The sequence below is a fragment of the Notechis scutatus genome, chromosome Z, assembly GCF_049901735.1.
Source record: "Notechis scutatus isolate UNSWTSFEM ecotype Mainland chromosome Z, rNotScu1.2, whole genome shotgun sequence".
Classification (NCBI taxonomy): domain Eukaryota; kingdom Metazoa; phylum Chordata; class Lepidosauria; order Squamata; family Elapidae; genus Notechis; species Notechis scutatus.
In genome coordinates, this window is record NC_142025.1 from 117,820,561 (window position 1) to 117,834,506 (window position 13,946).

The window sequence follows — 13,946 nt, forward strand, 5'->3', positions numbered from 1 at the left end:
GGAATCCTGAAGTGGAGGCTGGATGAAAACTGGGATTTTTCAAGACAGACACCCAAAGGGAGGCGTTGGCTTGTTCAACAGAGCAGGGTTGTTGTTATTAAGCTGTTGTCCAAAGTGAGGCTTCCTGGAAGGGCAAAGTGAGATGGGTGACAGTTGAGGGGAAGACCAGAAAGGAGGAAGCAAAGGAGCGTGTAGCTGGGAGAAGGAAGAGAGGAAGGGTGGGAGAGAAGGAAGGAGGGAGGGAAGGAAGGAGAGAAAAAAGGGGAGGGAGAGAAAGAAAAGGTAGGGAGCAGAATGGGGAGCAGAAGGTATGAAGGAAGGAGAGGGAAGTGGAAGATGAAGGAAGGAAGGGAAGGAAGAAGAGAAGGGAGGCGGGGAGAGAGGGAGAGAAAAAAAGGAAGGAAAGGAGGGGAATAGGGAGAAGGAAAGAAGGAGAAAAGGGAGGAAGAGAAAGTGAAGGGAGAGAGAGGGGGAGAGAAAAAAGGGAGGGAAAGGGGAGGGAGGGAAGAAAGGAGGGAGGGAGAAAAACAAAGGGAGGGAAAGAAGGAGGGGGGAGGGAGAGAAGGAAAGAAGGGAGGGAGGGGAATAGGGAGGAGAAGATAGAAAGGAGGAAAGAGGGAGGGTGGAAGAGGAAGGGAAGGGAGGGAGGGAGGGAGGGAGGAGAGAAAAAGGGAGGGAGAGAAAGAAGAGAAGGGAGGGAGGGAGGAAGAGAAGGATGGAGAGAAAGAAGGAAGGAGGCCCCCAAATCGCGGCTTGCATAAAGAGAAGCCGGGAGGAGCCCCCACCTGCCCGTCCTCTCGGCTGCCCCGAAGCGACCGTCCGCATTCGGGGCGGGGGAAGGAGGCCCGATCTTCCCCCACCCACCCTCGACCATCCACCGCCTTCCCATCCCGCGCGCTCCCGGCCTGCCCGCTGCCCCCCCCTTCTCCTCCTCCTCCTCCTCCCCGGAGAAAAAGACGGGGGGAGGGAGAACCCATCTTCGCCCTTCCTCGCCCCAAAAGACGGCCGCAGAGTCTCCGCTTGCCCAGGTAACTCCGGCCACTGCTTCTTTTTCTTCTTCTTCCCTTCCCGAAGGGAGAACCAACGGGTGGGGGAGATTTGGGGGGGCGGGGGTGTCTAGGATCTAGTCTGCTCCGACTTTTCCCAGCTCTTTCCAACTGAGACCCCCACCTCATCCCCCATTTAAGGCAGCTAAGTCCAGTTCGTAGATTTGAAGGGGGTTCGGAGCGGGGGGTCTTTTCCCACGGATCAAATCCGGTCTTTAGAGGAGGGGGCTCTTTTTTCTCCCCTCCCTCCCTCCCTCCCTCTCTCTCTCTCTTTATCCAGATTCCACTCCTTCCCTGCTAGGTTTGCACAACGTGGAACATAATCCTACCCCGCCCCCACCCCCAAAAAAGATGTGGATTTATAAAAGGAGGAATAGTAAAAAAAAAAAAGGGGGGGGGGGAGGGATAGAAAGAGTAAGGAAACTTTTCAAGAAAAAGAGAAGGTTAGGAAACATGGATCCAGGAGGGATTAACCAGCTGAAATGCACATTTTACTGCAAGGTATGGCAGAATAACATGGTGTTCCTCTTTTTTTTTTTTTTTGCAAGATGATGATGTGTGGGGCTGATTAGCCTCCCACTCAGTGAATCTTTCCTCCCCAGGCAGAAGGAAGGAAGGAAGGAAGGAAGGAAAGAAAGGAGGGAAGGGAAGGGAGGGATGAAACGGAAGGAAGGAAGGAAGGAAAGGAAGGAAGGGAGGGACGAAATGGAAGGAAAGAAACGGAAGGAAGGAAGGAAGGAAGGAAGGAAGGAAGGAAAGAAAGAAAGAAAGAAAGAAAGAAAGAAAGAAAGAAAGAAAGAAAGAAAGAAAGAAAGAAAGAGTGAGGGAGACAGAATCAGAAGGAAGGCAATAAGGGGAAGAAAGGAAAGGAAAAAGAAAAGAGGAAGGAAGAAGGAAAAAGGAAAAAGGGAATAAAGTAGAAAGGAAGGAAAGGGGAGGAAGACAGGCAGGCAGGCAATGAGGGGAAAGAATGAAAAATGAATGAGTGGAAGGAAGGAAGTTTAAAAGGCTCCTTTTTTTACATACGGTACATGCTTTTCCAACCTTACCCACTTTAAGATGTGTAGACTTCAACTCCCAGAATTCCCCAGCCGGCATGCTTCGCTGCAGCAGGCATCCCATGCTTGCTGAGGGATTCTGGGAGTTGAAGTCCACCTGTCTTAAAGCAGGCCAAGTTGGGAATTCCTGCCATAGAGAGGAATCCATCTATCTATCATCTATCTATCTATCTATCTATCTATCTATCTATCTATCTATCTATCTATCTATCTATCTATCTATCTTTCTATCTATCTATCTATCTATCTATCTATGCATCTATCTAATCTATTTTAATTCCCATCCAGGTACAGCTGGCAGCCATGCGCTGGTGGGTGGTTTTGCTTCTCGTGGCAGCTGCATGGGCTATGGATGCCCATGCCAAGGGGTGCAATAAAGCACTTTGTGCGAGTGATGTCAGCAAGTGTTTGCTGCAGGTAAGGCGCTGTGACAAGCATGCTTGTGGCCGTGATCTGGGTGCAAAGATTTAGGTTTGAGAAACAAATGAGTAATAATTAAAGGTAGTCCTCGACTTACGACCACCATTGAGCCCAAAATATTTGTCGCTATAGAAGACGTTTGCTAAGTGAGTTTTGCCCCATTTTACGACTTTCCTTGTCCACGTTTGTTAAGTGAATCCCTGCAGTTAGTGATGCGGTTGTTAAGTGAATCCGGCTTCCCCCTTGACTTTCCTCGTCAGGTTGTAAAAGGGGATCACGTGACCCCAGGACACTGCGACCGTCATAAATGTGAGTCAGTTGCCAAGGATCTAAATTTTGATCCCGTGACTTTAGGGATGCTGCCATGGTTGTACATGTGAAAAAATGTCGCTTTGTAACTTCAAATTGTCACCAAACGAATGGTTGTAAGTTGAGGATTACCCGTCAGGTAGTCCTTGTGTTTCGACCACAATTGAGCCCCCAAATTTATGTTGTTAAGAGAGCTTTGCTCCAATTTATGTCTTTCATTACCACGTTTGTTTAGTGAATACCTGCAGCTGTTAAAATAGTAGCAAGGCTGTTCAGTGAATCTGGCTTCCTCATTGACTTGGCTTCTCAGGAGGTCCCAAAAGGGGATCATGTGACCCTGGAATGCTGCAACCATCATAAGTGTGAACCCACTTGTCAAGCATCTGAATGTAAATCACGTGACGGATGCTACAATGGTCATAAGAATAAAGCAGTTGCCAAGCCTCTGAATTCCGTTCACATCATCACAGGGATGCTGCAAAGGTCACAAGTGTGAAAAACGGCCGTAAGTCGCTTTTTTTCAGTGCCATGGTAACTTCAGTCAGTCACTAAACGGTCGTATGTCGAGGACTACCTGTTATTTCAGTTTTGTGGGTTTGTGACACTTCTCTTTGGGCACAAGCGTTGCGCGCGCGCGCACAGAAGCCTGAGTTCCCTTTTTGGAAGAGAGCTGACCTTGCCATAACCAATATTTTTGGTGGCTCCTCTCAACAGGAAATGTGCCAGTGCAAAGCCAACCGTACCCGTTGCTGCCAGCAGTGCGCGTTCTGCCTGGCTAAACTCTGGGAGCCTTGCTGTGATTGTGTAGGTGAGATGACTCGCCCTCCGGATGGGGAGGGGCGAGGGGTGGGATGCTGGACCCGTGGGGGTCTCCCTACCCTGTTTCCTCAAACTTCCAGCCTTCTCTCTGTTGGGTTTCAATTTCCCAGGATCCTCCGGTTCGGGGACTCCTCGCCTTAACGACCACGATTAACGTTTAAATTTCCATTGCTAAGTGAGACACTTGTTCAGTGGGGTTTGCCCCGTTGTGCGACCTTCCTTGCCACCGCTGTTAAGAGAAGCACTGCGGTTTTGTTAAGATCGTCGCAGGGTTTTGAAGCGAATCTGGATTCCCTGTGGATTTTGATCGCCGGGAGGTCGCCAAAGGGGATCACGTGTCCCTGGGACGCTATGACCGTCATAACTAACGCGTGGATTCCCATGCGTCCGAATTTTGATCGCGTGACTGTGGGGATGCTGCAGCCGTTGGGAGGTCCAATCATAAGTCGTTTTCTTTCAGTCCTGTTGTAACTTCAGATGGCCACTAAGTAAATTATTGTTAAGTCAATCAATCGAATAGGAATAGGGATAGGGATAGGGATAGGGATAGGGATAGGGATAGAATAGAATAGAATAGAATAGAGTAGAGTAGAGTAGAGTAGAGTAGAGTAGAATAGAATAGAATAGAATAGAATAGAATAGAATAGAATAGAATAGAATAGAATAGAATAGAATAGAATAGAAAATAGAAAATAGAAAATATGGAATGGAATGAAATGAAATAGGAATAGAATAGAATAGAACAGAAAATATGGAATAGAATAGAATAATGGAGTTTAATAGTAAGGGATTTTGGAGGTCTTCTAACCCAACCCCCTACTCAGGCAGGAGATCATATACCATTTCAGACAAGTGGCTGTCCAATATCTTCTTAAAAGCCTCCAGTGTTGGAGCACCCACAATTTCTGGTGGCAAGCTGTTCCACTGGTTGATTGTGACTCTTATTACCATTTTTGACCTTCTGACAATGGCAGAGATTCACTTAAAAAACTTATGGCAAGAAAGGTTATACCACATGGGGCAAAACTTACTTAACTGTCTTGATTAGCAATGGAGATTTTAGGCTCAACCGTGGTGGTATGTGGAGGACAACCTATAATTCAAATGTCCTTTGTTCCTTGCTGTTTCCTTCTTCTTGTCCTCCTCTCCAGGTCTGTGTGATGAACGCATCTCCTCCGCTCCCCATCCTGCCCAACGAAGTTCCATGCATGACTTGGTGTCTCCGGTACCGTCCCTGTTTCGGGCCCTCCTGGCTCTGTCCAACAGCCACCCTGCTCTCGGCTGGAGCATCATGACTCTGCCGTTAGAAGAAGAACTTCGGCAAAACCACGTGGATACCGGACACCTTCTACTGGGACCACATACAGGTATGCCCAGAGTGGGAGGGGCATATGGAATAACAGAGTGGGAAGGAACCTCAGAGGGCTTCTAGTCCAACCCCTTGCTCAAGCAGGAGACCCTCTACCATTTCAGCCGAATGGCTGTCCAATCTCTTCTTAAAAGCCTCCAGTGCTGGAGCACCCACAATTTCTGGTGGCAAGCAGTTCCACTGGTTAATTGTTCTCGCTGTTGGGAACTTTCTTCTTAATTCCAACTGGCTTCTCTCCTTGATTAGTTTCCAATATATCCCCCAGTGTACTGAAGTGGCTGTTTCTTGATCTTTCTAATTGTCACCCGGTAAATTGGGAAATAACAGAACAGAAAAAAATAACAAGAGTTAGAAGGGACCTTGTAGGTCATCTAGTCCAACCCTCCGCCCAAGCGGGAGACCCTACACCATTTGTGACAAATGGCCATCCAATCTCTTCTTGAAAGCCTCCAGGGATGAAGCTCCAACTTCCAAAGGCAACTTCTGTTCCTTCAGTTGATGGTTCTCACTGTCAGAAAATTCCTGCTTATTTCCAAGTTGAATCTCTCCTAGAATCAGTTTCCATCCATTATTCCTTGTCTGGCCTTTGGGGGCTTTGGAAAATAGATTGACCCCTTCCTTCTCTCTATGGCAGCCCCTCAAATATTGGAAGACAGCTATCCTGTCTCCCCTGGTCCTTCTCTTCCCTAGACTAGCCAGGCCCAGTTCCTGCAACCTCCGGTGTTAAAAATCTCCAGTGTTGGAGCAATCACAATTTCTGGAGGCAAGTTTTTCCACTGATAAATTGTTCTGTCAGGAAATTTCTCCTTAGCTCTAAATTGCTTCTCTCCTTGATTAGTTTTCTTCATCCATTTTTTCTTGTCCTGACTTCGGGTGCTTTCGAAAATAGCTTCACCCCCTCCTCTCTGGGGCAGCCCCTCAAATATTGGAAAGCTGCCATCATGTCCTTCTTTTCCTTAAACTAGACCTATCCAACTCCTGCTTCATATGTTTTAGCCTCCAATCCCCTAATCATCTTTGTTGCTCTTCTCTGCATTCTTTCTAGAGTCTCAACATCTTTTTTTAAATACCGTGGTGACCAAAACTAAGGAGAAATTTCCTGATGGAACAATTAACCAGTGGAATGGCTTGCCTGCAGAACTTGTGGGTACTTCAACATTGGAGGTTTTTAAGAAGAAACCGGACAACCATTTGTTTGAAATGGGATAAGGCAGAGGTGGGCAACTATGGCCCCTTTATGACTTGTGGACTTCAACTCCCAAAATTCCTGAGCTAGCATGGCTTGCTCAGGAATTCTGGGAGTTGAAGTCCATAATTCATAAAAGGGCCATAGTTGCCCACCCCTGGGATAAGGTCTCCTGCTGGAGCAGGAGGCTGGACTAGAAGACCTCCAAGGGCCCTTCCAGCTCTGTTATTCTGTTATCAACTTTTCTCCTTCTCATTGGCAGACCTGGCACTCCCGGACCCCGACATCCCCAAGGGCCCGAATGCAACGGCGCCAGCTTGCCAGTCCATTTACTTCAACGACTGCCTGTCCATGAGCCGCTGCCGCGCAGCCTGCCAGTCGGTGGGCGCCTGGCGTTACCGCTGGTTTCACAGCGCCTGTTGCCAGTGCCTGGGGCCAGACTGCCAGGGCTATGGAGGTGCCCATGCCAATTGCTCCAACTGCCAGGTCTGAGTGGTGTTGCTTTTTTTGTTCCTTGACTCGTAGAGCGTCGCATGGCCCGCACTTTTCTACACAGCCTCCCCTGCAAACCGCAAGTAGCCATTACAGGTGGTCCTCAACTTACGACCACAAGGGAGCCCAATGTTTCTGTTCTTAGGGGAGGCCTTTGTTAAGTGAGTTTTGCTCCATTTTCTTGCCACCATTAGGTGACTCCCTGCAGTCAGTCATGCTGGCTGGGGAATTCTGGGATTGAAGTCCAACTGTCTTAATGTGGCCAAGTCCCTGCTCTGGAGATCAATATTTCTCATATGCGGACTTCAACTCCCAGAATTCACCAGCCATTCCGCCCATTATGGTCCTAAGTTGAACTAGTTGCAAAACAGTCATTCATGTGACCCAATCATGTCCTTTATGTGGTGGTCATTAAGCGAATGCCACAATCGTTAACACAGTTGCATCTCCACTGATTCTGTCAGAAGAGTCACAAAATAAGTTGAGGACTGAGCTGTATTACTTCCTGCTTCGGCCTGCTTTCCAAACCCAGATATTTCCAAACCCGAGAACAAATTTAGGGGGGCACAAAAGACACACGCACACACCCCGTGTCAACCCTGAAGTTGGCTGAACAGCGGCCATTTTCTTTTTGTAGCTTTTCTCTAGGGTGGTTTCTCTTCTCACTGCTTCAGGGCTGATACAGCCCGGAGCGAAGGGGCCAGGGAAAGGGGTGTAGAGATAGCTGTGGTGTTGTAGCCTAAATAAAATTATTTCCCCTGGGAATCAAGGAGCTTGGTGCAGGTGTCCGAAAGGTGGAGACTGAGGTCGCCTAGCAACTGATGGTCGGACCATGTGACTGGAGACGGGGGGGGGGGGCGGGGAGAGTGACAAAGTTTGACTTTTAATTGGATGTCAAACAGGGCGGCAACTTAAAAGCCTGTTTTCCACCAGGAATATGCCAATTTGATATGTCCTAATAAAATGTTCTTTGAGGAAATCGCCTGCCTCCGAGTTCTTATTGAATGGGATGTAAATTACTTGAAACCCTGACACCCTGCCCAGCCCAGTCTTTCCCTCTGCAGCTGGGGATCCATCTGTCCTGGGACCTCACCTTGGATATTTTTCCTTCCTTCCCCATAGCCCCCCCGCCCGTTTTGCTGAAATTAGATGACAACAGCCCTGTGGATCCTTCCTTTTAATGATAAAATATCTCTGTAGTATTTTGTAGAAATAAAAAAAAATGGAGGAAACGGGGGTTGGCCTGAAAGTATTGGAGGCACAAAGTTGGCATGAAAGCAGACGCTACACACTGTCCATTAAGGATCTGTCATATGTCGAAGGTGGATAAGTTTTTGCGTTGCTAGACTCAAGTTCAAACGAGACTCGGAGGTAATTTGTGGTTCCGGCTATCCCACAGGTCAATCTGAGTTGTTTGGGACACTACATATGGCGTTTCTGGGCTTAGCACGTTGTGCGAACCTGAACCACTTGCTGACATCGTAATTAAATAGTTAAAAGGAGCTTATTGAGCAGAGATGGGGGAATGGGATGGAGGGTGCCATCTTGACTTTTTTGACTTTCTCAGATGGAACTCGCTACTAATGGAGGAACAGGAGACAATGGGTGAAAGCTAGTAAGTGTATGTGTTGTATGGATGTGTTTGCCCACAAATCATTTTCTTTGGATTTATTCTAACAATGGCTGCAGAAACAGTGACTTCTAGATCAAGAGTCTTCAAACTTGGCAACTTTAAGACACGTGGACTTCAATTCCCAGAATTCCTAATCCAGTCATGCTGAGGGACTTTAAGACAGGTGGACTTCAATTCCCAGAATTCCTAACCCAGTCATGCTGAGGGACTTTAAGACAGGTGGACTTCAATTCCCAGAATTCCTAACCCAGTCATGCTGAGGGACTTTAAGACAGGTGGACTTCAATTCCCAGAATTCCTAACCCAGTCATGCTGAGGGACTTTAAGACAGGTGGACTTCAATTCCCAGAATTCCTAACCCAGTCATGCTGAGGGACTTTAAGACAGGTGGACTTCAATTCCCAGAATTCCTAACCCAGTCATGCTGAGGGACTTTAAGATAGGTGGACTTCAATTCCCAGAATTCCCCAGCCAGTCATACTGGCTGGGGAATTCTGGGAGTTGAAGTCCAACCGTCTTAATGTGGCCAAGTCCCTGATCTAGAGATCAATATTTCTCATGCGGACTTGAACTCCCAGAATTCACCAGCCATTATGGTCCTAAGTCAAAATAGTCGCAAAGCAGTCATTCATGTGACCCAATCATGTCCTTTATGTGGTGGTCATTAAGCAAGTGCCACAATCATTAAGTAATCTTATTGTTCACTATGGGGCATTTTGTCCCAAACCAGAAATACCAATTTTTATAAAAAATATTGTAAAACACAGTGAAATGATCACAGGACATCACAAACAGCTGTGAATGCAGGATGGTTACTAAACGTCCAATGTGCGCTCAGATGACAAGAGGGGCAGCCACTGGAACCCAGTCCTAAGTATCCTGAGACAGGTCCGTCGTAAGTTCGAACCATCGCTAAGCGACAGGTTGTAAGTTGAGAACCTTTTTAAAATGAGTCTTCTGAATGGGTATAACATACCTTTTCTTCTTCATAAACCAAATTAGGAAAAAGGCGCAAACCAAACCATTGTTAAATTACAAGATACCAGTCTATCTGCTGTTGAACTTGGTCAAACCATGGTTTATGCCTCCCCCCCCCCTTCCTGTTTTAGGCAGGTGAGATTTCTTGGCCAGATTTTTTCCTGATGCGGTCTGCTGTTACTTCCTTCCCAGGGCTGAGAGTCATTGACTGGCCCAAGGTCACTTGGTTAGCTTTGTGCCTAATATGAGACTCGAACTCTGGTCTCCCTGTTTCTAGCTTGATAATTTACTACTTTCACTGGCCAAGTGTGTCTGACACCATCAATCAGAGTTTACATAAACTATGCATGAAGCTGTAAACTATGGCTTAGACTTAGAGGAATTTTTTAGACCAAGGAGAACTCGGGCTTCTGCGTCATCACTTGAAACTTCCAAGAGATTGGACTGCCATTTGTAATGGTGTGTAGGGTCTCCCGCTTGGGAGGGTTGGACTAGATGACCTACCAGGTCCCTTCCAACTCTGAGTATCTGTTAAATCAGTTGCTGAAGCTGCCTCGAGGAAGCAAGGGAATATAGCAACACCCGAGTGAACGATCGCAGCCCCGGGTTCGCGTCTCTAGACACGTTACTCACATCCTTGCTTAACGCAAGGACCCGTTGTACGCCCGAAGCGGAGAGAATGGCCGCGTTCCGAAGATCGGCGAAACCCCGAGTTTCCCGACCTCGCTTTAAGCTTGGCCCGCGTTCTCGAGAAGCCATGGCTGTCGAGAAGGGATTGGGGAAGGAAGGCGGCCTCGGCCCGCTTCTTCCTCCACCATCCTGCCATGCTCCGCTCGCCCTGAACGTTCCGGAACGCGTGAAGCCACAATGAGCGGAGGGAGCCCTCAGAGCACGTGCAGAGTGCCGAACAGTCTGGAGCCTCCCCTGCCCGGCGCTCGGGGCTCCTCCAGCCAATGGCAGCCAGCCCAGCCTCTCCCGCGCCCGGGCAAGCCAGCGCCCCTCGCTAAGCGGAGAGTTGGAGCGCGGCCGAGCGGGTGAGTGGCCGGGGACCGAGCCGGGCAGCCCAGCTTCTCCTCCGTCCAGCGCGCCTTTGCGCGGCTCCGATCCTCTCTTCTCCCTTCCGCCTTCGCAGCCGCGGCTTCCTTCTTTCCCCTTTCCCCTAACAATGCCTTTCTCTTCCGCTTCTTCCCAGCATTGGGAGACTCGTTTGGGGCCCGGGGAACAAAGGCCAGCCTGCCTGCCTGCCCCGCTTCCTCCGCGGTCTTTGTTCCCTGGGCCCCAAACGAGTCTCCCAATGCTGGTAAAGAAGGGGAAGAGAAAGGGGATCGGCGCTAGGGGTTCGGCCCCCGGCAGGGAGAAGACTCCAAAGAGAAGCTTGGAGAAAGAGCCCAGAGGCCGTGCAACATGGGTCCTGTTGCTAAGAGTATGGGGGAGGATGAGTGTGTGGACAAAGAGACGGAGGGGGAGGAAAAGGAAGGGCAAGGCCGCGGGGGCGGGCGGGGGGAGTGGAGGAGGTTCCTCTCGGCCGGGAGCGTCTCCGCTTCACCTCCTCTCTTTTGAAGAAGGGGTGGAGGGAAAAAGGGGGGGCGGTGGAGATGGGGAGGAAGCAGTGTAGGGGTGGGGGGCTGCCGGGGGTCGCAGGTAAGGGAGCTGTGGGGGCAGGGGCAGAGAAGCGCTGGTCCCGCAAAAGCTGCTTTCGCAGGCGCGCCTGGTTTGCGACAACAGGTTCTCTGTCCCTGGCTGGAACGCGAATGTTTTGGGATTACAACACTGAGAGTGGCATTCCTCATTGAGGACTGGCTCCTTAAGCAAGCGCCAGGTCCTCCGCAAAGCCCAAGCCTGGTTTCTTTCAACCCTACAGACTTGTTGTGCAGGAAGGAGGAGGAAGAGGCCATTCCAAGAGGTGGCATAGGTGGAAGGAAGGGATGGGTAGGTAGGTGGGTGGAAGCCACCTTTGGATTTGGGGGGGACATAAGCCAGAGGGCAGGCTGTGTCCCACAACAGGGAGGGTCCCGGGGTAGGGTTGGCGTAGAGGCTGGGATGCAGAGACCAGAGATGGTGAGCGAATGAGATGGATAGACGTGTAGCTGTTTAGGGGAGCCCTTAAAAGAGGAGGGGGAGCTGTTGACAAGCAATCTTGGGACACCACAGCCCAGCATGCACAGCCACTCTCTGGCCATGCTGCTTTTCTCAACGTTGGCTTTCCTTCTCGTTTGAAAGAACCTGGCAAAAAGTAGATGTGGTGCCCTATCCTGACACCTGCTTCTCAAGGAGTCCTGTGCGGCACTTTGCAATAGGTAGTAGCATCTTTCTCTCGCCATGTGAGTAACTACTACCTCCCGCTGCTGATCTGGGATTAAGAAGCCTGTGGAAGGAGTCTGGATGGAGGCTAACCCGTTAGGCAACAAAGGCCAGTTTTACACAGCAAGTATTGTCCAGCCTATGTTGTGTTAGTGTACGGCTGCTGCACAATTAACTCCATTTTACAGAAAGCCTTTGCGGAGAGTCCTCAAGGTACGGTTGCAATGGAGCCCAAAATTTATGTTGCTAAGTTGTTAGGAATATAAGTCACCTAACAGGTATTTGGGTTAGAAATATATAAACCAGGATAAACATTTTAAAACTTATCTTTAAGAAAATGCAAAAACTGTAATTAGGTGTGGTTACTCAAACGGCCATAAGATGGAGACAGAAACCTGCTTTGTTTTAGTCTGAGTCTCAGAAGAGAGTGTGAGTCAATCTCTGTTTCCTTCTGTTGGAAAGTATTGCCCTTCCTCCATTTTTCCTAATTGACTGATATTCCTGGATTTGATGTAAGTCTGATACTGAACTGTTTTTGACACTGGAATTTGTTATTGGATTATCCCTGGATTGAAAACTGACTGATTTACCTGTGAATGACTTTTGGACTGCTTGTTTTTGAACTTTGCTTAAAGTTTCTGAAAGTAAAAACCTACATTTACTGTACAGTGTATCTGTGTACTGTGTGTGTATTAGTCAAACACTACTCTCAAATACGTCTCCCTGTATCCGCTCATTCTCCTAACAGGGAATTACCTCAACATAAGTGAAACACTTGTTGGCTGAGGTTTGCCCCCATTTTACAACTCTTCCTGCTTGTTAAGTGAATCACTGCCATCGTCAAATTACTAACCCGTTTGTGAAGTGACTCTGGTTTTCCCCCGTCGGCTTTTGCTTTGTCAGAAGGACGTAAAAGAGGATCGCGTGTCTCCGGGACACTGCAACCGTCAAAAATATGAGTCAATGGCCAACTGTTTGTATTTTGATCATCTGACCATGGGGATGCTACAATGGCTGTAAGTGTGAGGCAACCATCATAAACGTGAATCGGGTGCCAAAGCAAACGTGATTCAGGTGCCAAAGTAAACCTGTGACCAAGAGGATGGTGCAACGGTCAAAAGTGTCGGGAAAAAACGTCGCTTTTTTTCAGTGCCGTTGTAACTTCGGATGGTCACTTAAGTGAACTGTTGTAAGTCGAGGACTACCTGTATTGCAGTGGGGATTGGGAGTGGAGAGGGCAGAAGTGTGGGATTTGTTTTGCATCCAGAGGCAAACAACTGTATGCTGATTAACCTTGGCATGTCCATCAAACATTGTGGCAGAAAGTATCTCAGTTTATTTGACTCCACTTTTTCCAAACTTTTCCGGGGGAGGGGGGAGAGATGCAGAAGGCATCTTTGGGAGGCATTTCATTTTTAAGGAGGCCTTTTGTTAAAAAAAAAAAAAAAAAAAGAGGGGGGATTTTAAGAGAGGTGAACAGAGGAAGCAAAAGAGAGGAGGGGGGAAAGGCGAGAGGCAACTTAGAAAAACCCTGGTGAAAAAGAAAACGTTAGGACGTTTAACCCTAGATTCCACCCCAGCCCTGGCATTTTAAAGAGCCAGTGTCCCTCGGCTGGAGAAACTCCGCCTCCTGTTTCCCGGCGTGCCTTGCAGGGAATAGGAAAGAGAAGGAAGGAAGGAAACTCCTGAAGTGGGAGGGAGGAAAAAAAGTAAGTACAGTACAAGCATCCAGAATTCAGTGAAGGGATTTTAAGACGGGTGGGGTGAGAGGCAAGGCTGGAAGGGAAGGCCGCCGAAGAAGTGTTGGAGTGGGGGAACCACAAAGGAAAGGTTACCGAGGACGTTTGGGGACACGAGGCTGGAAAAGGAAAGATTTTGGTGGTGTTTGCATCTGTTATCATCCCATACACACAAGCACAAACTTAAAAAAAAAAAAAAAAAAAGCTCGCTCCTCCTGAAGTGCATTTATGGAGCAAGACTCATTATTCTATTAGTGGCAGGATTTACTAAGAGGCTGTGGCTTTGGAAGAAGCTGCAATGGAGCCACTTCCCATGAATTTTGACTTCAGGCACCTCATTTCCTCCTGTCATTTAAACTGGCATTAATTGCCCCATTATTTCCATATTATCTGTTTGCTAAGTTGAAGCCATCTGTTTTTTCCAGGGCTATTAAAGTGAAATTGGCTCTTCAGATGGATTAGCACGATGAGCCTGGCATTGCATTTCGGTTCGATTTATTACCTCTCCAGGTTTAAGTTCCTGGGTTATATAAATTATTGCACTTTTGAAACACCATCAGTTCCTCCAAATAGACTTTCCAGATTAAAAAGCTTCC

The 13,946-nt window shown here is 48.3% G+C and overlaps 1 protein-coding gene across 1 annotated transcript; it reads left to right on the plus strand.

Moving 5' to 3' along the window:
• Positions 1-688: 688 nt before the first annotated feature.
• On the plus strand, positions 689-7,675 carry LOC113422267 (twisted gastrulation protein homolog 1-like). The gene is made up of 5 exons (XM_026683080.2): positions 689-1,028; positions 2,393-2,521; positions 3,548-3,641; positions 4,804-5,019; positions 6,470-7,675. The coding sequence occupies exons 2-5, from the start codon at positions 2,408-2,410 to the stop codon at positions 6,697-6,699; spliced, it is 654 nt and encodes a 217-aa protein (XP_026538865.1). The 5' UTR covers positions 689-1,028; positions 2,393-2,407; the 3' UTR covers positions 6,700-7,675.
• The last annotated feature ends 6,271 nt before the right edge of the window (positions 7,676-13,946 follow it).